The sequence below is a fragment of the Eleutherodactylus coqui genome, chromosome 1 (genome assembly GCF_035609145.1).
Source record: "Eleutherodactylus coqui strain aEleCoq1 chromosome 1, aEleCoq1.hap1, whole genome shotgun sequence".
Lineage (NCBI taxonomy): Eukaryota > Metazoa > Chordata > Amphibia > Anura > Eleutherodactylidae > Eleutherodactylus > Eleutherodactylus coqui.
Window position 1 is genome coordinate 225,650,398 of NC_089837.1, and position 24,509 is coordinate 225,674,906.

General features: G+C 43.7%; 2 protein-coding genes across 3 annotated transcripts; both read left to right on the top strand.

Moving 5' to 3' along the window:
- The first annotated feature begins 2,818 nt into the window (after window positions 1–2,818).
- LOC136578665 (protein kinase C delta type-like) lies at window positions 2,819–15,736 on the top strand. The gene is made up of 5 exons (XM_066578878.1): window positions 2,819–3,164; window positions 9,288–9,562; window positions 14,844–14,935; window positions 15,048–15,110; window positions 15,470–15,736. Exons 1-5 carry the CDS (start codon window positions 2,819–2,821, stop codon window positions 15,648–15,650), a joined length of 957 nt encoding a protein of 318 aa, XP_066434975.1. The 3' UTR covers window positions 15,651–15,736.
- A 48-nt stretch (window positions 15,737–15,784) lies between these two features.
- LOC136611406 (uncharacterized) lies at window positions 15,785–18,630 on the top strand. Of its 2 annotated transcripts, none has more exons than XM_066591017.1 (5): window positions 15,785–15,876; window positions 16,132–16,257; window positions 16,340–16,538; window positions 16,794–17,552; window positions 18,375–18,630. In XM_066591017.1, the coding sequence occupies exons 1-4, from the start codon at window positions 15,799–15,801 to the stop codon at window positions 16,823–16,825; spliced, it is 435 nt and encodes a 144-aa protein (XP_066447114.1). In that variant the 5' UTR covers window positions 15,785–15,798; the 3' UTR covers window positions 16,826–17,552; window positions 18,375–18,630. The 2 variants fall into 2 exon arrangements, with proteins under 2 accessions (XP_066447114.1, XP_066447107.1); XM_066591010.1 differs by having other exon boundaries at window positions 16,794–17,514.
- The last annotated feature ends 5,879 nt before the right edge of the window (window positions 18,631–24,509 follow it).

Genomic DNA, 24,509 nt, shown 5'->3' on the forward strand with positions numbered 1-24,509 from the left:
TTTTTTCCCAAATGTTTTTGGAAAGGCCCACTGCCCATATACACTAAATATGTCTTCTGTCCCTGCCTCACCACTACTGGCCCTGGACAATGTAAAATTACTGCAGGACGCAATGCTCTGCACGGCCGATATACAAAAAACAAAAAAAATGTGCAACACTGCAAAAAGCAGCCTCACACTACTGCACACGGTTAGATATGGCCCTAAGAAGGAACGTTGGGGTTCTTGAAGCCTAAAATAACTCCTGGTATAGGGCTTGAACGTCGCAGGGGGAAGTTGTAATGTCTTCCCTGTCTTTCTATTGGCCAGAAAAGCGCGCTAACGTCTCAGAGATAAAACTGAAAGTAACTCGAACATCGCGTGGTGCTCGTCTCAAGTAACGAGCATCTCGAACACGCTAATACTCGAACGAGTATCAAGCTCGGACGAGTACGTTCGCTCATCTCTAATAAGGATCTCTCCCATGATCTGTTTATTCCCAGGACTGCAACAGTAACAAGAGGGCATCCTCTATGTCTAGAGGAAAGAAGGTTTCATCACAAACATAGAAGGGGGTTCTTTAATGCAAGAGCAGTGAGATAGTCTAAGGACGTGGTGATGGCAAAATCCATAGAGGAGTTTAAGAGGGAACTAGATGTCTTTCTATAGCACTACGATATTACAGGATATAGACATTAGGAGACCAGTGGGGTTGTTGATCTGAAATGTTGATCCAGTGATTACTGTGACTGCCATTATGGAGTCAGGAAGGAATTTTTTTTCTCCAAATGAGCTAAATTGGCTCAGCGGGGTGTTTTTGCCTTCCTCTGGACCAAAAAAAGAGGGGTTGAACAGGCTGAACTAGATGGACATTGTCTTCAACTGTGTGGCAGCCAAAGATAGATATTGAATATGTGTAAGAATCGGAAATGGGTTCCGACTAGAGATGAGCGAACGTACTCGCTAAGGCAAACTACTCGAGCAAGTATTGCCTTGTGCGAGTACCTGCTCGCTCGTCCCAAAAGATTCGGGTGCCGGCAGGGAAAATCGGTGACTTGCGGGAGTGAGCAGGGGGGAGAGAGTGAGAGAGATTTCCCCCCCCCCCCCCCCCCCCCCGTTCCTCCCCGCCCCCCGCTAACACCCGAATCTTTTGAGACGAGCGGGCAGGTACTCGCATAAGGCAATACTCGTTCGAGTAGTTTGCCTTAGTGAGTACACTCGCTCATCTCTAGTTCCGACGTGTTATAAAAGATCAGAATATCACCATGTATCCACGTAAAACTCAGTGGAAAACCAAAGTTACTGCCAGCAAAAATAGATGCTGACTGTGCATAACACTCACAGATGGATTCCAGCACATTAAATAAGACTCAACGCGTTTCTATGATGCAGATAAATACTCTTTCATCAGGAGTCTAAAGCTGGTTAGAGAGGTTAGTACTTATAGCTGCAGGATACTCTAAAGCTTAGTAAGTCAGTCTTCATGCCCTGACATCTGGGTGAATAGACTAGAGTTTGGTAGATGGTTCTGACTGCCCTGATAACTAGCAGCATAGAGAATCAAAGTCTCCTGTCTATTGGTAGCAGGTAAGTCTGATGGCTACTATTTGAACCAAGGAAAAATTGATTTCAAGGTTTAGGCCGAATGCTCATGGCAGGTCCGGATACCGCCTGCAGAATCCCACATGGAATCTGGCCCCGACCGCGGCGGGTGACCATGCATACCTGCCATCTTCTTCGCTGGCATCCATGTGCACCTGTCTTCAGCTTCTCTGTACTTCGGATGGTCCGCACGACAATGTCAATTTCAGACGGACCCTGATCGGATGACTACCATTGACTTCAATGGAAGCTGTCAGTGTAGGAACCACAGTAAAATGGAGCATATTGTAATTTTTCATCTGCGAGCAAAAACTGCTATTGGTTTTCGCTCGTGTGCATAAAGAATAATTTTTCCATAGCATGCTATGGAGGGTTATTGCTGCAGTGTCCAGAGGCGGATGCTTGATCAGGATTCTAAAGCAAAAATCTACCCGTGTGCATGAGGCCTTGGAGGGTAATATTTGTGGCAGCCAGTAATCTGGATACTGAGCCCTTATGGAAGGTGCAGTCAGACAAATGTAAACAATAGGAACTAATTTATCAAAACTGTCCAGCGTTAAGACTATCCCTGTTGCCCATAGCAACCAATCACCACTCTTTTTTCAACAGCAGTTTTAGAAATGAAAGCTGCATCGTGATTGGTTGCTAAAGACAACACAGACAGTTTTCTTTTAGACAGCTTTATAAATCTGCCCCATTTCCCTAAATTACAGTTCATAGGAAATGTATGCCTCTAAAAGCCATTTATTCTGGTTATATTGTTATAATAGTATATACCAACAGACATAAAGATATAATAAAATAATACAAATAAAATATAGGAGTATAGCCCCAAATATATACAATGGGCAGGTAGATGGATGATTGATTTTAGTATGATTTTAATACACAACGCAGCATATAAATTGACAAATGACTAAAATGGGCCCTAAATCCCTCCATCTGTAAGCCAATGCTGCAGTGTAAATGTAGTTGTACTTTAATGAAGTAAAACCAATATAATTTACATAACAAACTAAGTAGAATAAAACAGAAAAGCATTTTCAATATAATCATATATTAAGCTGAAATTTTCAAATCCTTATGCTATAGCACATATACTTGAATCTCATTGGTCAGTTACTGATCACATGACCAGTGCCATCCAGGTGTATTGTGATGATGTACATATAAGGCAGCTGGCACATGCACAAAGTGACAGTTGGAGAGTACTGGCGACAGTATAGGAGAGTTGTCTATGGACAGAGAAAAAAGCGTTTTTATGGAGAAAGAGGAGGTTGTTGTGGGGAGGAAGAAAGTGGAGAAGAGAAAGCACATCTCAATCTCATCGGCTGATGAGATGTCTTCAAGCCAGAAGACCAAAAAGAGCAGAAAGCAGACCAGGAAGAGGAAGAGGAGTGATCCAATTCCAGGACCGAGGACGTCTGCCGCTCCAGCAGTGGATGAACAGGACGTCATTCCACATGCGAAAAGACCAAAGAACAGGAGAACCAACCAGAACTGTTCAGAGGATGGAAAAAAGCCATCGAGGGACAGCAAGTTCCAAAAGAGACATTATGGACCTGATGACCAGAGAGTCGCAGGTAGATATATCTGGTCATTATATAACTGTACTGTATATACATGTTTTATATCTCCACATGTAATCCAGTGATAAATGTTATTATTTTAAATGTACTTGTTTTTAGTAATGTCATATTTCACCATTTTCAGGGAACGCTCACATGTAGAGGAAATGTGGGGAATCTTCCACAGTGCGAAATCCATGCTAAAACCGGCATTAAAATCCACACCATTTCTGTGGACTTTATTATGGATCCGCAGCAGAGTTCACCCCTTCTATAGAAAGAATGAAGTCAGCTGCGGATCCGCACCACCATTACTATAGATTAGGATGTAGTTCTTGACATGAATTTTGGTGCAGAAGCTCCTCCCCATTTGCGCTACATGTGAGCGCCCCCTTATGTCAGAGCGGGTGATGACAGATGGAATAGGCCCAGTTGACCATTATAATGTTAGTAGAGTTTTCTTCTCTCCCCAATTCATGATGAAATCCCCCTAACATCACACATCATGCAGGGTGACGTCTGCTGAGGTGAAGCCAATGTGATCTGTTGTCCGCAGACGGTTAGGGGGGATTTATTGTGAATTATGGACAACCCAAAGTTTACATGGATCTCTCCTACAGAAATGTCCGTTGCTGGGAGGTTCTGTTCATGAATGTATAACCCCAAACTGCCGACGTTGGTATTTAATGAAAGGCCAATTGTTGGCACTTCAAAAGCCATAGCATTGCTTTTCAGTCGCCCAAGCTATATGAAGGCCTGTTTTATGTGAGGCGACTTATATTTTTCCTTGGTACAGTTTTGGGATCCATGTAATGTTTTGGGTTATCGCAGCACTACACTCTTATGGAAACTGTCTAAAAGAAAATCGTTGTTGCCCATGGCAACCAATCACAGTGCAGCTTTAATTTCTTAAACTAATGAGGTGAATGAAAGCTGCGCTGTGATTGGTTGCTATGGGCAACAGAAAAATATTTTAAAAAGTCAAAAAATGTGTATGCATGAACACTGTGTTGGTGACGTTGCTTATTGCCGCATACGGTAGCTAAATTGTACTGCACATGACAACATATCATACGCACGTGTCAGGCACTGTTTTTTTTTTCTGCTTAAATTTCATGCGCAATTGTTTCACTACGGCATGTCGACACACCACCCATTCGCAATGTAATTATGCAGCCATAGAGAACAATGTTCTCTCTCATGCATAATATGCCACAAAAAAGAGCATGCTGCATTCTTTATGCACTCGCGTATTACGCAATTGCAACACGCAAGTGAGAGCGGAACGGTGTAAAACAATTTCTTTGATTGTCTGCAAATTACCGTGTAACACATGTGCATACAGCGCACGCGTAATACATGGTAATCTTATGCCGGTGTGAGCCCGGCCTAAGACCTTATTCACACAGGCGTATATAGGCCAGGTTTTCACGACCCGGCCGATATACGCTTCCCCTCTGATGCATTGGTTTACAATGCATCAGTGCACAGGGGCGTATCTCTGCAGTGTAAAAATGCCCTATGGCAGCTAATGACAGCTGCAGGAGAAGGGACTGCTAAACTCTGTCCCCTTTCTTTCTCCTCTTCACCCCTTGCCGCAGTTTGCAATAGGAGGGGCGGGGTTGGAGCAAAGCCCCACCTCCTCCCGCCCCTCCCATTGCAAACAGTGGCAAGAGGTGGAGAGGGGCAGGAGCTCAGCACACTAACCTTCGCCGACTCTCTACGTATACGCCACCCCGTGCATCACACGGTAGCGTATATTGGCTCATGTGAATAGGTCCTTCGTGCCATAAAAAAGGATAATCAATGCCAGAATGGTAAACTTTTTTGTTTATTCTGAAACTGAATAAGAATTGACATGTACTTCAAAATAGCACCCTGAAAACTATAAGTCATCCCACAAAAGTACGCCCTCCTGCAGCTCCATCAATGGAAAAATCAAAAAGTCATGGTTACACAAAACAAAGTTTTTATTGTGCAAAAGTAGTAAAAACAAAAACTATATCAATTTACAATTGCAGAATTGCAGTTTGTTTCCATTCCTCCCCCAAAAAGAATTAATAGATATTTTTTCAACACATTGTATTTACCCTAAAACAGTTCTACTGACCCCTTAAAGTAACAGGACACAAGGTTACATCATGGCAGCGTGGTACTTAACGCGACAGGACGTAAGCTTACATCATGTGCATGCTGTGGGATCAGAAGTGAGCCTGCACCATCGCACAGCAGGAGGAAAAACCCCACATATTTAGTATTATCATGTCCATAATGAGCTTAAACTAATGAGGTGAATGAAAGCTGCGCTGTGATTGGTTGCTATGGGCAACAGAAAAATATTTTAAAAAGTCAAAAAATGTGTATGCATGAACACTGTGTTGGTGACGTTGCTTATTGCCGCATACGGTAGCTAAATTGTACTGCACATGACAACATATCATACGCACGTGTCAGGCACTGTTTTTTTTTTCTGCTTAAATTTCATGCGCAATTGTTTCACTACGGCATGTCGACACACCACCCATTCGCAATGTAATTATGCAGCCATAGAGAACAATGTTCTCTCTCATGCATAATATGCCACAAAAAAGAGCATGCTGCATTCTTTATGCACTCGCGTATTACGCAATTGCAACACGCAAGTGAGAGCGGAACGGTGTAAAACAATTTCTTTGATTGTCTGCAAATTACCGTGTAACACATGTGCATACAGCGCACGCGTAATACATGGTAATCTTATGCCGGTGTGAGCCCGGCCTAAGACCTTATTCACACAGGCGTATATAGGCCAGGTTTTCACGACCCGGCCGATATACGCTTCCCCTCTGATGCATTGGTTTACAATGCATCAGTGCACAGGGGCGTATCTCTGCAGTGTAAAAATGCCCTATGGCAGCTAATGACAGCTGCAGGAGAAGGGACTGCTAAACTCTGTCCCCTTTCTTTCTCCTCTTCACCCCTTGCCGCAGTTTGCAATAGGAGGGGCGGGGTTGGAGCAAAGCCCCACCTCCTCCCGCCCCTCCCATTGCAAACAGTGGCAAGAGGTGGAGAGGGGCAGGAGCTCAGCACACTAACCTTCGCCGACTCTCTACGTATACGCCACCCCGTGCATCACACGGTAGCGTATATTGGCTCATGTGAATAGGTCCTTCGTGCCATAAAAAAGTTTAAGCAATGCCAGAATGGTAAACTTTTTTGTTTATTCTGAAACTGAATAAGAATTGACATGTACTTCAAAATAGCACCCTGAAAACTATAAGTCATCCCACAAAAGTACGCCCTCCTGCAGCTCCATCAATGGAAAAATCAAAAAGTCATGGTTACACAAAACAAAGTTTTTATTGTGCAAAAGTAGTAAAAACAAAAACTATATCAATTTACAATTGCAGAATTGCAGTTTGTTTCCATTCCTCCCCCAAAAAGAATTAATAGATATTTTTTCAACACATTGTATTTACCCTAAAACAGTTCTACTGACCCCTTAAAGTAACAGGACACAAGGTTACATCATGGCAGCGTGGTACTTAACGCGACAGGACGTAAGCTTACATCATGTGCATGCTGTGGGATCAGAAGTGAGCCTGCACCATCGCACAGCAGGAGGAAAAACCCCACATATTTAGTATTATCATGTCCATAATGAGCTGTACTGTAATTTTAGCACACTATTCATTCTGCGCAGCAAAAAACATAAAAAGACTGGAGGTAAAATGCTTATTTTGTTCGCTTTACCTCCCAAAATGCGCAATAAAAGTGGTCAAAAAACCCATATTTACCCCAAAATGGTACAAAGAAAAACTATGGCTCATGATGCATAAAACAACCCCTCACAGAGCTCCTTCCATGGAAAAAGTTATTGCACTAATGTAGTGATATAAAAATAATTATAATTTCCAAAAAAAGGGGTTTCTCTGTAGAACACCCCCCCTCCCAAAAAAAGTATAATATTTTTGGTATTCTTGTAATCTTACTAACCCGCAGTACTCATTGAGGGCTTATTCAGATGGGCAGACAGAAAAATAAAAAAGTTATGGCTTTTGAAAAGAGAAGATGAAAATCCTCTAAAAATTGTTGCGTCCTTATATCGAAAATAGGCATGTCCTTAAGGGGTTAAAAAATACACCTCCTCCTGCAACACGCAAGCCCTCACACAGCTACAATGACAAAAAAATAAAAAAATAGTTATATCGAAAATAGGCATGTCCTTAAGGCATTAAAAAATACACCTCCTCCTGCAACAAGCAAGCCCTCACACAGCTACAATGACAAAAAAATAAAAAAATAGTGCTTTGCTGTTTTGTTAAGGCCTCATGCACACGGGCAGGTCGGATCCTGCAGTGGAATCCGGCCCTGGCAGCAGCGGTGGCCGCACATACCTGCTTTTCTTATTTTTCATCTGTACTGCATATGGTCCGCACGGTCCACTCCTGCTTTTCCCGCATCATTGCTTAGCCATGACGCAGAATCCACGACCTTTCTGCAATGTTAGTTGCAGAAGGGCCGCGGATCGGATGGCTTCCATTGACTTCTTGCGCAAGTGGAAACCCCAATTGCTTTCCGCTCGTGTGCATGAATAGTCACTTTTCCATAGGATGCTATGGACGGTATTTCCTACGGAACATAGAGGTGGACGCCCGCTCCGGATTCCACAATGCAAACTCCACCCGTGTGCGTGAGGCCTAAGGATTTGCATTGTTAGGCGATGACGCAGAGAAAACAGGAGTTTTTTTTTTAAAATTAGTACTGCGCATGTTTGACAGCGAGCCGTGCGGACCATCGCCAGTACAGATGAAGGAAAAGAAAAGCAGGTACGTGTGGAAGCTGCTGCTACAAGGGCTAGAATCTGACCCGCCCGTGTGCATAAAGCCTAAGATTTATAGCAGTGGCTCATACAATAAGTTGCAGGTTATGATGACAGAATTGAACTTTTGCCATAAGCAGGGAGGGGGACCAAGCTGAACTTTTGACCAGGGCCCATAAACCTTTAGTTCCAGCATGGGACAAGGTCAGACTCCCCGCTTCATGGTTGTATGGTATATTGCTATATGGGACATCCTCCCTGCTCTGCTGTAATTGGCCGCTGAATGTTTGACTGACGGACTCTGCAATAAATTGAGTAGTTTATAACGCACAGCTATATGTCACAAGCATATAAGGAAAATGGTGGAAAATTTTAATTAATTCCAACTGCAATTCCATGGACATAGATTTGTTCAAAAAGTCTTCAGCCCGTGGTAATAAAATCCTAGAATCCCCCACAGCTGCCGTACTGACGGCTCTGCAGTCTTCACCTCCCGATGCAGGGAGCCAGCGATGACGTCTCCAAGAAAAGGGCCACATAACCGATGCAGCCAATCACCTGCTTCCTTCAGCCGGTGAATAGCTGTGGCACTTATGTTACCCAGATTTAGGAAGTGAAGTTCAGCAGGTACTAAAGGGCCGGTGAGACGCGGGGAAGAGTGGAAGGTCGTCTGCAGACAGCCGGGTCGGATCTTCTCGCAGCGGGACCCGACCTGAGCACCGAGGACTCACCCGCTCCCACAGCTCCGGCTCTTTTATGTGCCGGCTGCCGGGCAGCCGGTGCATGCACAGGGCAAAGCCTTCAGCCGGTGAGTGACGTTTCTGTGCGGGGCTCGCTGAATTAGAGCATGCCACGGTTTGTTTGCTGCGCAGACAAACCGCGGCCGTCTGCATAGGATTGCGTGCTGTAATGCAATCCTTTGCAGGTATCCAGAGGCGGAAATTCTGCGGGAATCCCGCCGCGGAATTTTCGCCTGTCTGCAGGCGGCCGAAGGGTGAGCATGAATCCTGTTATTTTATTGCCACAGGCTAAAGGCATTTTTGATTATGTCCCAGGATAACCCCTTATGGCCCCTAGCTGCCACGGCAAATCATTGGCTTCCCACAATTGCATTGTGGAAGGTCAATAGGGTGACAGGGGTCCTATGTCTGTTAACCAATTAGATGTTGCAGGTTGAATGCTATATAATACAGCTAGTTCCCACAAGTGATGGGCTGGGGGGGGGGGGAGGGGGCACATCTCTTGTGCCCGCACCATTTGCAATATCTACTCAGTGTGAATAGTGTCTAGTAAATGCTAGACTTATTGTAATACATTCCATTTATCTTCCCTCCTAGGATCCAGCGGAGTTCGTCCAACCGGCTCCGGCACAATCTCTGATTCCTTCAAAGAGAGATTAGTATTCCACCAGGAGCTTAACCGAGGAAGTTACGGCACAGTCATGAAGGCCGAAGATACTTTAACCCACCGAAAATTTGCGGTTAAGATTATCAGCAAGACGGCCCTACGAGCTAAAGGGAAGGAGAAGTACATCATCGTGGAGAAGCAAGTTCTACAGCTGGCATCCGGAAGCCCTTTCCTTGTGCATGCAGACTTTGCCATCCAGACCAAGGTATAACTGTGACTACCTTGTATTAGCGAATGTCATACACTACAGGCTTCACTGGCAGAGACATATAGGAAAGTCATAGGGCCACATAACAAAGGTCAGAAATTGTCCCCTTCCAGCCAGAATAGCAATAGTTCTAATCCTACCTTGAGGAAAGTCATTTCCAGCCACATAATTCTCTGCATTAGGGCTTAAACACGTGGGCAGGTATTAGTCCTGTTAGTCAGCTGTGACAGTCACGGCCGTGTAATGGAACAAAACGAAACCATTGATTTCTATGGCTTTATTCTCACTAGCAGGATTCTCGCCTGTTCATAGTACGGGGGAGAATAGATAGGACTTGCTGTATGTTTCCTGCTGTTTTTTGAAACTCCTGCGCCATGGTGTGGAGTTCAAACAGCCCGAGAAGAAAAAAAACAGCAACCTGTTAATGCGCAGTACGCTCCGTAGCGGTGAGCGTAGTTGCCCATATGGCTGTGTGAAGCCGCCTTAGTGTCACCTACATATATTTTCACCCCTTCTGCCATACACATGTAGTATATAAACTTTTTATGATATAGGCCATATGCCTCCACCAGAGTGACCATAAATTATAAATCCTTCAAGAGTACTGATTTTGGTGCTATAGTTCCAAATTTTGTGTTTTCTATAGTACCAAAAAATCCTGCATTGTTTTTCCAATCTTATCAACTGGCTTTTTTTAAGCCAAAACCTTGGAAGCTGAAAGCAGAAAAAGAGCTGTAAGAAAACCTTCCTTAGCGCACTGTATGGCATAGTGCCTATAGGGTTACAGTGCGACGTACATGACGTGTTAGCGCCCTTTCTGTGTAAGGGTTTATTTACATGAGCGTATATCAGTCAGGGTTTTCACGGCCCGCAGATATACGCTTCCATCTGAGCAGTCCCCTCCTTCCCTTTCCCTCATTGGCTCTCTGCCTCTTTTCTCCCCTCCGAGCGATTTGCAATGAAAATGGGCGGGGCGGAGCTAAGCTCCCGCCACTTATCCATAGCCAGCAATGGGAATGGGTGCGACAGGGTAGAGCTTAGCTCCGCTCACCCTGCCCCCTCCCATTGCAAACCACGGAGTGAAGGAGAAAAGCAGAGAGCCAGTGAGGAAAGGCGGGACTGCTTAGATGGGAGCGTATATCGGCTGGTTGATATACGCCCGTGTAAATAAGCCCTAACAAGGGTTTGTACTGCTGCTCTTTTCTACGTGTTGGAGGGTATGAATTACACTGATGTATACCTAATGTGCTTTAGTAAAGAAACTAATAGGATTCATGTGGCCAATCAGCGGCCATAGCCAAGCGCCATATAGAAGTGACTGCCTCCAGAACAAGGCCGCCCTCACATGGGCTATATCTGCTGTGAGCTTTCCGAAAACCACTGTGGTTAAATCCGCACCAAAATGATGCTGATGTGATTACGGTTTGTGTAGCAGATCTGCTGTGGATTTAACCCTTTTATTTCAAGTGCTGAAATCTGCGGTCTAAATGGTCAAATTGGCTGCATAAGGCGACAAAATGGCGCTCATCTGTTTAAGCCCACTTGGTGCGGACCTTGTCACGGTTTTTGGTGCAGATCTGTCAGGCTTCAAAGGCTTCTGCACACGGGTGATTTTGCATGCAAAAATTCAGTCACTGCGTATTGCGCACATGTATTTTGCGAGTACAAAGATGTCAAACTGAAGCCGCCCTTAAAATCACATCAGTTCACTTGCGTGCAGCAGACAAACACACTCCAATTTAAATTGTGTTCAATATGTGTTCTTTCTCCAACAGAATAGCACCTCTTATTAACCCCTTCCCGCCCAATGACCTAAGGGTACGTCATGGCAGCGGGGTACTTCCCGCAAAATGATGTACCCGTACGTCATAGGGATAGCGCAAATTCATAGCAGATCTCGCGCTATCCCGCAGCAGGAGCCGTCTGTCAGTAGTAGCCGACGTCCCGCTGCAACGGCGGGGGGCATTGGAGCCCCCCCACTGTTTACCCCTTCCCTGCTGCGATCTGAGTAGATCGCGGCATGGGAAGGGTTCACAGAGGGAGCGTGCTCCCTCTGTGACTCCAGCCGACTCTCGCGATAACATCAGGAGAGCCCGGCTGGTTGCTATGGCAGCAGGACACCAGATACCGGCGTCCTGTATTGCCGTAGCCTATGATCGCTATAGTAAGCGATAAGGCATGGCAGGAGAGAAGTCCTGCCATGCCTTATCATAGCGATCTGCAGTCCTGCAATAAAAGTCCCTCAGAGGGACACAAATAAGAGAACAAGAGAAAAATAAAGTACAAAAAATAAAAATGTAAAAAAAACTGTTAAAAACCCCCTTTTTTAATGCTTTTTCTCATATTAGCATTTTGCCTCCCTAAAAACGCAATAAAAGTGATTAAAAAAAACGTGTGTACCCCTAAATGGTACCAATAAAAACTACAGCTCGTCCCGCAAAAAATAAGCCCTCAGAGCTCCATCCATGGAAAAAAAAAAAATTACAGAACTTTGAATGCAGTGCTTTTAGAAAAAATAAAAATTTCCAAAAAAGGGGTTTTTATTGTGGAAAAAACAAAAAAAAATATTATAATATTGGTATCGATGTAACCGTACCGTCCCACAGAAAAAAATGTATTGTGTCATTTATGCTGCAAAATTAACGCTTAAAAAAAACTCTATGGCAGAATTGATGCGTTTTTTTCTCCCTACGATCATAATAAAAGTTTTACAATATAGTCTATGTACCCAAAAATGGTACCAGTAAAAACTACAGTTCGCCACGCAAAAAACAAGCTCAACGCCAAAATAGGCCATGTCCTTGAGGGGTTAAGCATCTCCTAGCGTATTGCACACACATTTGCGCACGCCCCATAGACTTCTATGGGAGCCTCTGTGCATACACAAGTAAAACATTTTGCAGCTTTTTTTGCGCACATAAAATACGGAAATGTGTACAAACCGATTGAAGTCAATGGGTGCTATTGTCTGCAGAATGTGCATGGAGATTTTGCACTTGCAAACATCCCAGTGACGTCGCCCTTCGCCCTTGATATAGTTCTTGCACTCTGGCTACTTGCTGTCAGTGTCTGCCCCTTTAGTACATTATATACTTTATATATTTGCAATGTGTATATGGATGATTATATTTAAGCGTATCTACAGTATGGCTTTAGGCGCACATGTCATTTAATCATACTGCAACTCATTTATTATGTACATTCATATATTAGATTAACGCCTTATGGACGCGGCCTTCTTTTTAAGTTTTCGTTTTTTCCTCCCCCCTTTTAAAAAATCCTAACTCTTTTATTTAACCATTGACATAGGTGTCTGAGGGCTTGTTTTTTGCGGAACAAGTTTTAGTTTTCAATGTAGTGGAAGACATTTAAAAAATTCTAAGTGAAGTGAAATGAAAAAAAGAACAAAATTCCGCCATCTTTGGGTGCGTCTTGTTTCTACAGCGTACACTGCAACAAGAATGACATAACTTTATTCTATGGGTCAGTACAATTACTACGATAACAAATATATATATAAAGTTGGGCAATGGCTCATTTTTTGCAGGACTCCTGTAGTTTTTATTGGTGCCATTTTGGAGTGCTACAACTTTTTTTATTACATTTTTTCTTGGAAAGGAGGTGACCAAAAAAAGCGCAATTCTGGCGTTTATTTTTTTTTTATGACGATGTTCCCGTTGTGGGGAAAATAATGCATTACTTTCATAGATCTGACTTTTATGGATGCAGCAATACCAAATATGTTTTTTTGTTTTATTATTTGGATTATTTTACTATAAATATAGCAAAGGGTTTCTTTTTTAACTTTTATTACTTTTTTTAAATAAATAATTAATAAACCTTTTTTACATTCATTTTTGCAGTTTTTTCTTCCCCAGAGGGAACATGAACTCGCCATGCTTTGATCTTACCATAGCGTTACATTATACCATGACCTGACAGGCAATCTATCAAGCCACGTAACAGGCATTGCTTGATAGGCAATCTGCAATGGAAACCTGGGGTTAGGGTCTCACAAATAAGCATAGTTTGGTAATCATAGGGGGAAAACTCAGTCCAATAAACAGAACCCCTATTCAAAAAGGTTTTCTGACCTTTCAAAAACTTGTCCCAGAGTAGGAAATTACATTAAAAACAAAGTCATTTTTCAGCCTTCCACTGCGCCTCCAGTCTGGTGCTGCCAACCCGCCTCCCCCTTGTTCTGAGCCCCAGAGAAACAAGAAGCAATGACGTCACATCCATCACTCACATGACCACTGAGGTCAGCGATTGGCTATAGTGGCCATGTGAGCGATGAATGTTATGTCATTGCTTCCTGTTTCAGCGGGTAATCAGAGCAGAGAGGAATGGGTCAGCGGTGCCAGACCAGAGGGGCAGTAGAAGGGTGAACAATGGCTAGTTTATGCCATGCACAGCTCTGGGGGAGTCTTTTTTACAGGCTTTAATGTGTAACACAGTTATTATTTGCACAGTGTACCACGGGTCATCATTAGCACTAAAACACAGCACTTAGTATTTCCATATCACTGTATGGTGGGCCCTCAGAATCAGTTATACCAGTGGGCCTTAGGTACCAAAGTCCAACACTGATGGCCAACCTTCAATCATTCTAGTAACTGGCAGGGAGTACAACAGTGAGATAACTAATGATTGGAGAGTAATAACATCATCTAAGTTTGTTGGCATTTGCTTAAGTAGCTAGTTTTAAATAACTGTACTTGTCTAGACTGTGTAATGAATGTATGTAGAAATATATTAGGGGTCAATACATAGATCTCTCTTATCATCTGTTTATACCCTGGACTGTGACTGTAACAAGGGAACATCCTCTATGTCTAGAGGAAAGAAGGTTTCTACACCAACATAGAAGGGGTTCTTTACTGTAAGAGCAGTGAGACTATGTAACTCTCTGCCTGAGGACGTGGTGATGGTGAATTCACTAAAGGAATTCAAGAGGGGCCTGGACACGTTTTTTGAGTGTAATTATATTACATGTTTAAGTCTATGTTATAGTCATTGATAACTTCAGAATGGTTGATGATCCCGGAATATATACTGATTGCCAGACTTGGAGTAGGAAAATCCTTTTTTTTCTAAAAAGAGAAAAATTGGCTTATACCCCATTGTTTTGTATTTTTTGCCTTCCTCTGCATCAGCATTGGGGCTAATAGGTTAAGCTGGATGGACACAAGTCTTTTTTCAGCCTACAGTTACTATGTTACTATGAAAATGTGCGCAGGGTGATTTGGTAATGTTGAATATCGGTCCTATATTGCAGAAGAATGTTCTATTTGGATTGGAGTTCGTGAGCTGCGGCGACCTCTTTGACCTTCTACTGAGGAAGGGGAGACTTGACCTCACCAGTTCCAGGTGAAACTAGAGTACATTGTACATATATGAGATGTGTAACACTAAAGAATAACATTTCCATGAGCTGCCTGTCTTATTTTTGGGATATAATACTCTTTTTTTCCTTTTGAAGATTCTATGGCGCCGAACTTGTTTGTGGGATCCAGTTCTTGCACCGTAAAGGAGTCATCCACAGGTAATGGCTTTCTAACTACTCACTTCTTAAAGGGGCCTCTCATGAATATAACCCTTATCCAAATACCCTGTTAAGGCATATGGTTGTCTGTCTGGGAAGGACGCAACCTGCCCTGCATTAAATGGTCATGCTCTAAAGCCAGATTTTCCCTGAAGAGTCCAAAACATCAGGCTAGACTTGTCTTCTCATGGTGATAACAGCTGATTACCAGCAGTTAGAGAAGATGGGCCTATGCTTGTGATTAGCTGCCATTCAAAAGGGATTCACTTCATGAGACAACCTCCTAATTCCAATGTGAATTTATCACATATTATTATAAGCTGAACACTAACTTTATATCCACATTTTTTATCTCACAGAGACCTCAAGCTGGAGAACATCTTGCTAACTGATACTGGCCATGTTAAGATCACGGATTTCGGACTTTCGCTTGTCAACATGCATGGAGGCCGAACATCCATTGGTGTGGCTGGTACAGTAGGTTATATCGCTCCGGAGGTAAGAAGAGAACTTTACTACGTTTTTTTTAAATTGTACTAATAATCTGATATGGAGAGCGATATATCAGTATGGTCAATACAAGATGTCGCTCTACTAATACTAGTTCTCTTCTTTATTGCAGATGCAGGCCAATAAAGAATACAATGCCGGTATTGACTGGTATGCGTTTGGTGTCATCCTAAATGAAATGCTGACCGGCGAGTGTGATTATGATCCTACACTCCTACGTGGGATTTCGTACAGTGCTAGAAGCATCATTGAAAAGGTTAGTATGTTCCTGTTATAAGGGTTTAATACTAGGGGTTACACAACATTAATAGTAGCTGACACTGTATAATGGATGTACTGATGACGGTTTTAAACATACACATTTTATCCCAATCACCAACCTCCTAAAATGAGAGCAATAGATGCCCATTCATGGAGAACAGCATTCAGGGAGTAGTAATTGCTTTTGTCCGTACTGCGCCCAGATCCCAGGTTGCAGTTACTAAATTCTAGATACATTTCTCATTTTTAGCTCCTCCAGAAGGATCCTGCCCGGCGCCTAGGACTACATGGGAACATCAAAGGACATCGCTTCTTCCGGTACATCGATTGGCACTCCTTGGAAAGACTGAAAGTGACTCCACCATACATCCCTGAAGTAAGTGACACTCATCCCACCTTCCAAGAAACCAAGCTGGATGACATTGAAGAAGCAGAGGCCAGTGTATCTCTACCACCAGATACACAGACCAGGTACCCCGGGTTTTCGTTTGTCAACTGGAAAACCCTCAGCAAGACACCTGCTGAATAAGATCATGGGAGGAAGCCGAGAACCGCAGCCTCTACAAGACCATCTGGAGAAGACCAGAAGATCCGATGGCCAGCAGTCACCCTGGACCCCTGTATGGAGAAGCCAGCAGATCCACCCAGCTGCCGGTGGTAAGTAAGCACTATACCATCTGCTCTACACGTCATAGGCATGTGGAACACTTTTCCATCTTACTTTTCCCCATGCTCAGGATAGCAATAGCTTCTAGTGCTGTCTTGGGCAGAGGGGAAATACCCAGGTGTGTGATGGCCGGCTATGAAGGGGTGAAGAGGAGGCCGGATTTTTTTTTTTAGCCTAACACCTAAACACATGCCTATGACTATTGTACATTTACCAGTAATAACATTTCCTCATCCTTATGATAGTTCTATCATGGGTGATAAGGAAAAAGGTGTGAGATGGCCGGCTATTAAGGGGTAAGGAGGAGGCCGGATTTTTTTTTCCACAGATACCTGCTCCACAATATCTTACTGGGGTTGAAGATTCCTGGAGAAAACCCAAGGAGAAGCCAGCAGATCCACCCAGCAGCTGGCGGTAAGTATGGCTTATAACATCTGCGCTACACATCATAGGCATGTATAAGATATTTTTTACTTGCTGGTAAATGACTTTCCCCATGCTTACAATAGCAATAGCTTCTAGTGCTGTCTTGGGCAGAGGGGAAATACCCAGGTGTGTGATGGCCGGCTATGAAGGGGTGAAGAGGAGGCCGGATTTTTTTTTTTAGCCTAACACCTAAACACATGCCTATGACTATTGTACATTTACCGGTAATAACATTTCCTCATCCTTATGATAGTTCTATCATGGGTGATAAGGAAAAAGGTGTGAGATGGCCGGCTATTAAGGGGTAAGGAGGAGGCCGGATTTTTTTTTTCCCACAGATACCAGTTCCACAATGTCATCAGAGCAAGCTGTGCGCCCTCTAGAGGACCATCCAGAGAAGACCAGAAGATCTGATGGCCAGCATTTACCACAGACACCTGTATGGAAGAAGACCCCATTACTCTAAAGGCACCTCACTGGGGTTAAAGATTGCTTGAGAAAACCTAAGGAGAAGCCAGCAGATCCAACCAGCAGCTGGCGGTAGATATGGTTTATAACATCTGCGCTACAAGTCATAGGCATGTATAACCTATTTTTTTTCACTTACCGGTAAATGACATTCCCCATGCTCAGGATAGCAATAGCTTCTAGTGCTGTCTTGGGCAGAGGGGAAATACACAGGTGTGTGATGGCTGGCTACGAAGGGGTGAAGAGGAGGCCGGATTTTTTTTTTAGCCTAACACCTAAACACATGCCTATGACTATTGTACATTTACCGGTAATAACATTTCCTCATCCTTATGATAGTTCTATCATGGGTGATAAGGAAAAAGGTGTGAGATGACCGGCTATTAAGGGGTAAGAAGGATGCTGCTACAGGCCCCAATGAGAACAATGGGCAATCTGATGCAAGGGTTTTTCCAAAGATAGGACCGTTACGATTTGTTTTTCCGCATCGCACCGCAGAAAACAAAAAAATCGCTCATTTGTATGACCCCATTCTAAAGAATGGGGTTCATATTCATGCGAGATATGTGTGTCTCACAACGCACAAATCTTGCACGAGTTGCTCAGACTTGTGAAAACGGCCTTACAGCAGAAAAAAATCTTCAATATTAGTTAGGCATTCTAAAATGCTGTGGATTTTCACCATAAAATTCATTCATTGCAATACAATGAGTAAATCCCGCTTTGAAAATCTGCACCAAAATTCACATCAAAGTCCACTTGGGGATTTTGGTGTGGATTTTCTCCTTGATGTACTCTTAGCATGCACCCTTAATTGTGGCCCTTGTCCACCAGCTAGTCATACTAATGGGTGGAGGATGTCAGATATTAAGAGATGTAGGAAGCCAATTGTTTTCTGTTTAATTAACCACACTGTTATTTCTTCTACATAGATGACAGGAACACCTTGACGAGGTGCGACACATCAGGACGGCCAAAGAAGAGTCCATGCAGTAGTAGGGTCAACAGACACAATCCATAGAGGAGTTCCACATGAGGAGCATCTGGCTGAACCATTTACTGACCGCTGGTGTGACTGAGTATATGGAGGAATTCTGATGGACGGAACGTTGTGGATTTATCTATAATTACACTGAAGATGTGGTTTATATGGAATGTTATTATATGTGGCCAGGTTTATGGAATGTATTATACCATAATGTACATCTAGTCTAGGGCTACATGGCGCCTGTGACTACATCACAGTTTGCATGGCCAATGTTGTTGGGTAACCCTAAACTTATTGTTTTGTATCATTAATAATAAATGATTATTAATAAATATTAGTGTTGTGTATTATTTCATGCATTAGGTGATAGATTTACTGTTATTTTCCTGGGGTCAAACCTTAATGGCCTATTTGTAGCATATTGTAGGTCATCAACGTTTGTCTTTAGTGCTGCATCACCTTCAAAGCTTCTCCTTGCACAGCGGCGCTTCCTGCACAGGGAGGGCTAGAGGCGCCGCTGTTCACGGAACAACTGGGAAGAGGATGCAGCACTAAAGCAGTGCTAAGCAGCATTGCAGTGCCTGTAATTTCAGGATCTGTGAGCACCTTGTAAGACCCGTTAGGGCCAAAACAGATGAACGTGATTTCTTCATGTTTTGCAAATGTGAAAATCATGGCAGCAAAATATGACCATTGATTTTAATGGTTTCGTCGTGACTTGCAGGATTTTCACACATTAATACTATGCGCGAGTAAACAGAGGACTTGCCCTATCTTTCGCGCACGTAGAAAAACTAAAAAGGGCAGAACCTATCTTCATGCGTTTGTTTTTTTTTTTTTAACTGTGTTCAATAGCGCAACATTTGAATGGTAAAAAAAAAAGGAATTTTGACTGGTTTATGCGCTAATAAGCTTCGTAGTGGTAAGCGTATTTGCACATCAGCCTGTCTGAAGCCGCTCTAAGTGTCAGAACATGATGGCATATCCTAGCAATACACTGTCATTTTTAACAATATGGCTCAAACAAAAGCCACTCTCCACTTCAGTGCCATCAGTTAATACCTAAGGGTCTAAACACATGGGCGCATGCGCTGATATGCTTGATGCGGAGGAGCGTATTAGCAGATGATCTGTTTATTGGAGTATCCATGCTTTGTGCAATTGAGCACAAGTTCGGGGAAAAAAAGAGCGGGATGATACGTCCTGCCTTATCTTTCTTGCACACAGGAACTAATAAAGGAAAGACACAACAATAGGCTCCAGGAGCACTGCAAATGGAGTGACCACCGAGTGCGGCTACAAAGTGGCCCTAATGCAGTCACACTATAGGCAAAGTAAACAATGTTTGCTTCACAGAGGTGCTTTCTAGATGTCAGATATTGCAACAAGTCAATCGTATACTGATCATGGCAAAAGACATCCAAAATATACTGACAATACTTGGTGTGCTGAGCGGACATGCCATTCTCCAAGCGCTCACCAAAAACCATTTGGGTCCCTATAGGGGGTACAGGTCGTGTCCCACAACTGCAGGTGGACTTCAAATTTCCATTTCTATTCTTTTCTATTTGCTGTTGAATGTTCCACTGACACTATGAATGTCTGCCGTGCCATTTATAGTGACTGCTCAGAGTGGTGCAAAAGATTATTGTGCGTGGGGAAACGCAAAGTTACAAATGCAAATTCGGGGGCGTAGTAGATGTTAAAAAAAAAAACCTACTGAATATAGGGCAAGACATTTTTGCTGTGCTTCGTTTTTGCAATTAAAAAGCCGGTACACACGCTTGTGCCTAACACTCTTCCCGTGGCTTAGATTGCCTAATTAGGGCGAGCGGTCTTGTTTTCCCAGCTTAAGATGCAGCTAAACTCCCTAAAACTGCTGTTGTTTCAGTAGATCAGTCAAAAGATAGGGCAAGACAGCAGTAACTTCTGCTCACCTAGTTGAGCCATCTCACCATGACACAAATTACTGTGCGGCCCCCCATGCATTCTGCGTTAAGTAAACAACCCACCTCCAGACTTTGGCCAACTCTTTGTCATGAAAATAATTTAAAATTAGATTTTAGAAGGTTTGCAAATAAATAAATATAATTTGCAAAAAAAAGATTGGTCATCCAAAAAAAAAAATAGAATTTTTTCGTTAATACACCCCAAAATTTGCTACCCAATTTCTGCCAAGTACGGAGATGCCACATATGTAGACATAAATTGCTGTATGGGCACATGCGAGAAGGTGTGCCATTTGGCCTTTGGAGTATACATTTTGATGGTATACGACTGGAAAAAAAATCCTACGTGCATGCTTTTAGCTGCCCTACGGATGCTAATGCATGCTTATGGGCAGCTAGAGGTGCAGATCTTTTCTTTCTTCTTGTTATAGATTCCTGGCCACGGACAACTTGTTTGCTACCATGCACTTTGAATTTTTGCTTGCACATTGTATGATTTCCCCCAACGTGACCAGGATGTACAACATCATCTGGGAGCATTTAAAGGGAACCCAATTTCAGACTCCCAGTGAGCAGCAATGGCTTGCCTTGGCTGACGATTTTCAGCAAGCTGCACAATTTCCTAACTGCATTGGGGCCCTGCATCCGTGTTAAGAAGCCGTTGTGCTCAGGGTCCTGATATGTTAATTACAAACATTACTGTTCGGTAGTCCTGTTGGCGGTCGGCGACCATGACTACCAACTTGTAATGGTGGATATTGGGGCCTGTGGAAGCTCTGCTGATGCTCTCATCTTCAGGTATTCCAGAATGGGCCAGCTTCTTCTAGCCAACCAGCTGGCCCTGCCAGAGCCACTGTTGCTTCCTGGTTCTTCAGGTCCAATAGCCCCATTCGTAATTGTCACGGATGAGGACCTTGGCCTGTCAACCCAAATTCTGCGACCATTTCACCAGAAAGGGTTGGACAACAGAAGGAGAGTCTTTAAATATTGACCCACGTGTGCTCGGCATTTCGTTAAATGTGCCTTTGGAATTCTCTACAGTAAATAGCGAGTTTTCCTGGGCACCATCCAGATGGAACCTGAAAATGTGTGCTCTGTGGTTAAAGCCCTGTGGTTCTGAATAATTTTTGCCGGAGCAACGACGCGGGTTGGACGTTTGATGATGGTCAACTACCAACAACTTCAACAGTTGGCGGTGGTGATCAGAATCAAGTGGTGAGGCCTGCATCTTCTGGACTTTGGATTAGAGACCAGTTTGTGGCCTAATTCCTGACTCCCCAGGGAGCAGTTCCGTGGAAGCTGGCCTCTGTCTGGTTGAGCCTGAGGGTAAGGACTTTCTAAACTATGAAATTGTTTTTTACCGGCCAATATTTTATTTAGTTAGATTTTTTTTTTTTAGTTAGGGACTCGCAAGACAATGAGAACCCTTGATGTGGGTTGCGAGCTCAAGTAATATGGTCAAAATTTGCTCAAGTGACTAATGTCTTTTAGCTGACTTTGGCCATATTATGAACCAATACCTCATTTTTCCGTTGGGATAGAATTAAAAAATTTATAATCCTTAAAAAATAAAAACACTTTTCTGGAAAACCTGCTTTTTGTCATTTATTTTTTAACTTTAAATAATTTGGGTCTTTTCAGAAGTAAAATAGCGATTATCTATCCAGAGAATAGAGCAACAAGAATTGAGCGCACAGGTTCTCTTGGTCGTGACTCCAACCCATCATTTGTGCTGGCGCATGCTTCCGCTCTGATCTGTGGCTGTAACTTCATGCGCCTGCTGATTGGTCGTGGGCCATAACGACGGACTACGAGCAACTAATGATTACCTATCCCAATGGAACGGCATCAATAGTCTTTTAGGGGAGAACCACTAAATCCTGAAAAACAGACTGCTGGAAATATTACATTATTTATAAAACATTACATTAACTGTCTAGAAAAAAAGGAATTGCAACAGCATTCAGAATCTGTTTATTGCAAACTGGCACTTTTTCAAAACTTGATCAAAAACATTTATTATCTATAAGTTTTGGTACTGGGGACCACCCGTACTTCTGGCACTGCCTTGTGAAGTTGGAGGCACTTCGTGGGTCCAATCTGGAGCTGAGCTACTGCTCCATTCAAAATGTGGTGGGACCAGCCTGTCCCCTGGCTTGCTGGCCATCATAGCCATAGGAACATTGTGAGGGAGGAGTGGATGGTGGTGGATCTGGATGCGTAGCAGCCACCTGGCATTGAGTAAGCCGAATCTTGCATTGGTCCATGTCTATAAGCACTTCGTAGGGCACAGTAGGCGATGGAGCTCTGCATTTCTTCCTCCACTGAAGCCTCTGAAATTGGTGTTGTTGGCGATGCCACACTGCCTTTCAAAGACTGACCTTCTACTGCAGGGCTCTGCACCCTCTCTGGCAAACTATCACTTGTCCCGTGAAGAAGATATGAAAAATTAGTAGTTGACCTCTGGCAACTGGTTTTAACACGTGTCAGCGCCAATGTTTACTTACAGTCGCATCACCACAGTACGGAGAAGGTATGCCATTCGATGGAAATGAATATCCTCTCTTTTTTGTTGGCCACCCGCGCCACATTTAGGGACTGCCAGATAATCCTTGCGCCATTGGTCATTGGCGCTCCTCCATCTCTCCTTCATTTTATCCACTGCAACAGAAAATATAGGGGAAGAGGGTAAAAATAATTATTTTAAAGCTATTAAACTAAATAATGCAGTGTCAAAATTATGCATGCATGCAGAGGTATGACCATGGGTACTACATGCATTGACACAACCATAGATGTATGCATCATTGCAGTAATGCATGCAGCATGCACTGTCAGAAGTATGCATGAGCACACCACTGCATGTGTGGTTGCGCCGGTGAATGTTGCATGCATGGTTGAGACTGTGCATCCAGCATGCATTCTTGCAATCATGCATGCTGCATTGAAACAGTTTCAATCGAGCATGTATCCTTGCAAACATGCATGCAGCATGCACAATAATATAGAGCACTCTGCTCCTAATATGGAAGAGAAAGCCGCGGAGCTGCTGCTGAGTTCACTGACCACCAACAGCAATAGGCTGCCCCGCCAATACTCAGCGCACCAGATGAGTGGCATGTTGCGCACACTATCTGCCATGGTTGCGACAAAAAGTGATACTGTCACAATTATCCAGTTTTCTGCATTGATTACTAATAAAATGGGCTCTGATTGTTATCTAAGTCTCAATTATAGACAATAACAATTTAAATAAACTAATTAAACTAACAGTTGTACCATTCATGTATTTTATTTTACAGTGCAGGAAGATTCCGCTTGTGTAGGTTCTCCTTTAGTAACAATCACCTCCACCAAAGTGTTCTTATAGCTTCAAGGAGGAATTTTGGACCATTCCTCCCTGTAAATGTACTTCAGTTCATCAATATTTCTGGGATGCCTTGGATGCACAGCCCGCTTCAGATCACGCCACAACATCTCAACAGAGTTAAGGTCAGGACTCTGATGTGACCGTAATAAAACACAAATCTTTTTCAACTGCTCTTGATTTATCTGTATGCTTTAGGTCAGAGGTCCCCAACCACCGGTCCGCGGACCGGGGCGGGGCCGTTAGGTGGTTATGGCAGGTCCGCGGCACCGCCGGAACTTTTCTTCTAAACACAAGGCCGCGGGCCGAATCCGGCCCGCTGCCTCGTGGTATGTGGTCTGCGGCGTGCCGACGCCGCTCACCACTGAAGCGATTACCAGCGGGGGCGCCACAGCTCCCCACTGGTAATCGTGCTGATCCCGGCGGACAATGAGGACTGTGTGCAGCCAGGATCCTCCTCCCCGAGTCCCCTGCTCATTAGTTTTGCAGGAGAGGACTCGGGGAGGAAGCGTGCTGGGCTACACACTGACGTCAGGGCAAGGAGAGAAAGAGCGACGCTGACGGCAGGGAGGAGGTAAGTATATGGGTTGGGGGGGCTGTTTATTTCTGGGGGAGCTTGTTATTACTGGGGGGGACTGCCTATTACTGAGGGGTGGGGGCTGCCTGTTACTGGGGGGGCTGCTTACTAATGGGGGGGCTGTTTACTGGGGGGAGGGGCTGCTTACTGGGGGGAGGGGCTGCTTACTACTGGGGGGGCTGCTTA

Bases quoted from the DNA above. Each gene is read 5' to 3' on its own strand.
- LOC136611406 (XM_066591017.1), top strand. From the start codon at position 15,799: ATGCTGACCGGCGAGTGTGATTATGATCCTACACTCCTACGTGGGATT. The intron at 16,258-16,339 runs GTAAGTGACACT...CTCTACCACCAG, and splicing joins CTCCACCATACATCCCTGAA to ATACACAGACCAGGTACCCC. The intron at 16,539-16,793 runs GTAAGTAAGCAC...TCCTTATGATAG, and splicing joins GATCCACCCAGCTGCCGGTG to TTCTATCATGGGTGATAAGG.
- LOC136578665 (XM_066578878.1), top strand. From the start codon at position 2,819: ATGGACAGAGAAAAAAGCGTTTTTATGGAGAAAGAGGAGGTTGTTGTG. The intron at 3,165-9,287 runs GTAGATATATCT...CTTCCCTCCTAG, and splicing joins TGATGACCAGAGAGTCGCAG to GATCCAGCGGAGTTCGTCCA. The intron at 14,936-15,047 runs GTGAAACTAGAG...TTCCTTTTGAAG, and splicing joins CTTGACCTCACCAGTTCCAG to ATTCTATGGCGCCGAACTTG.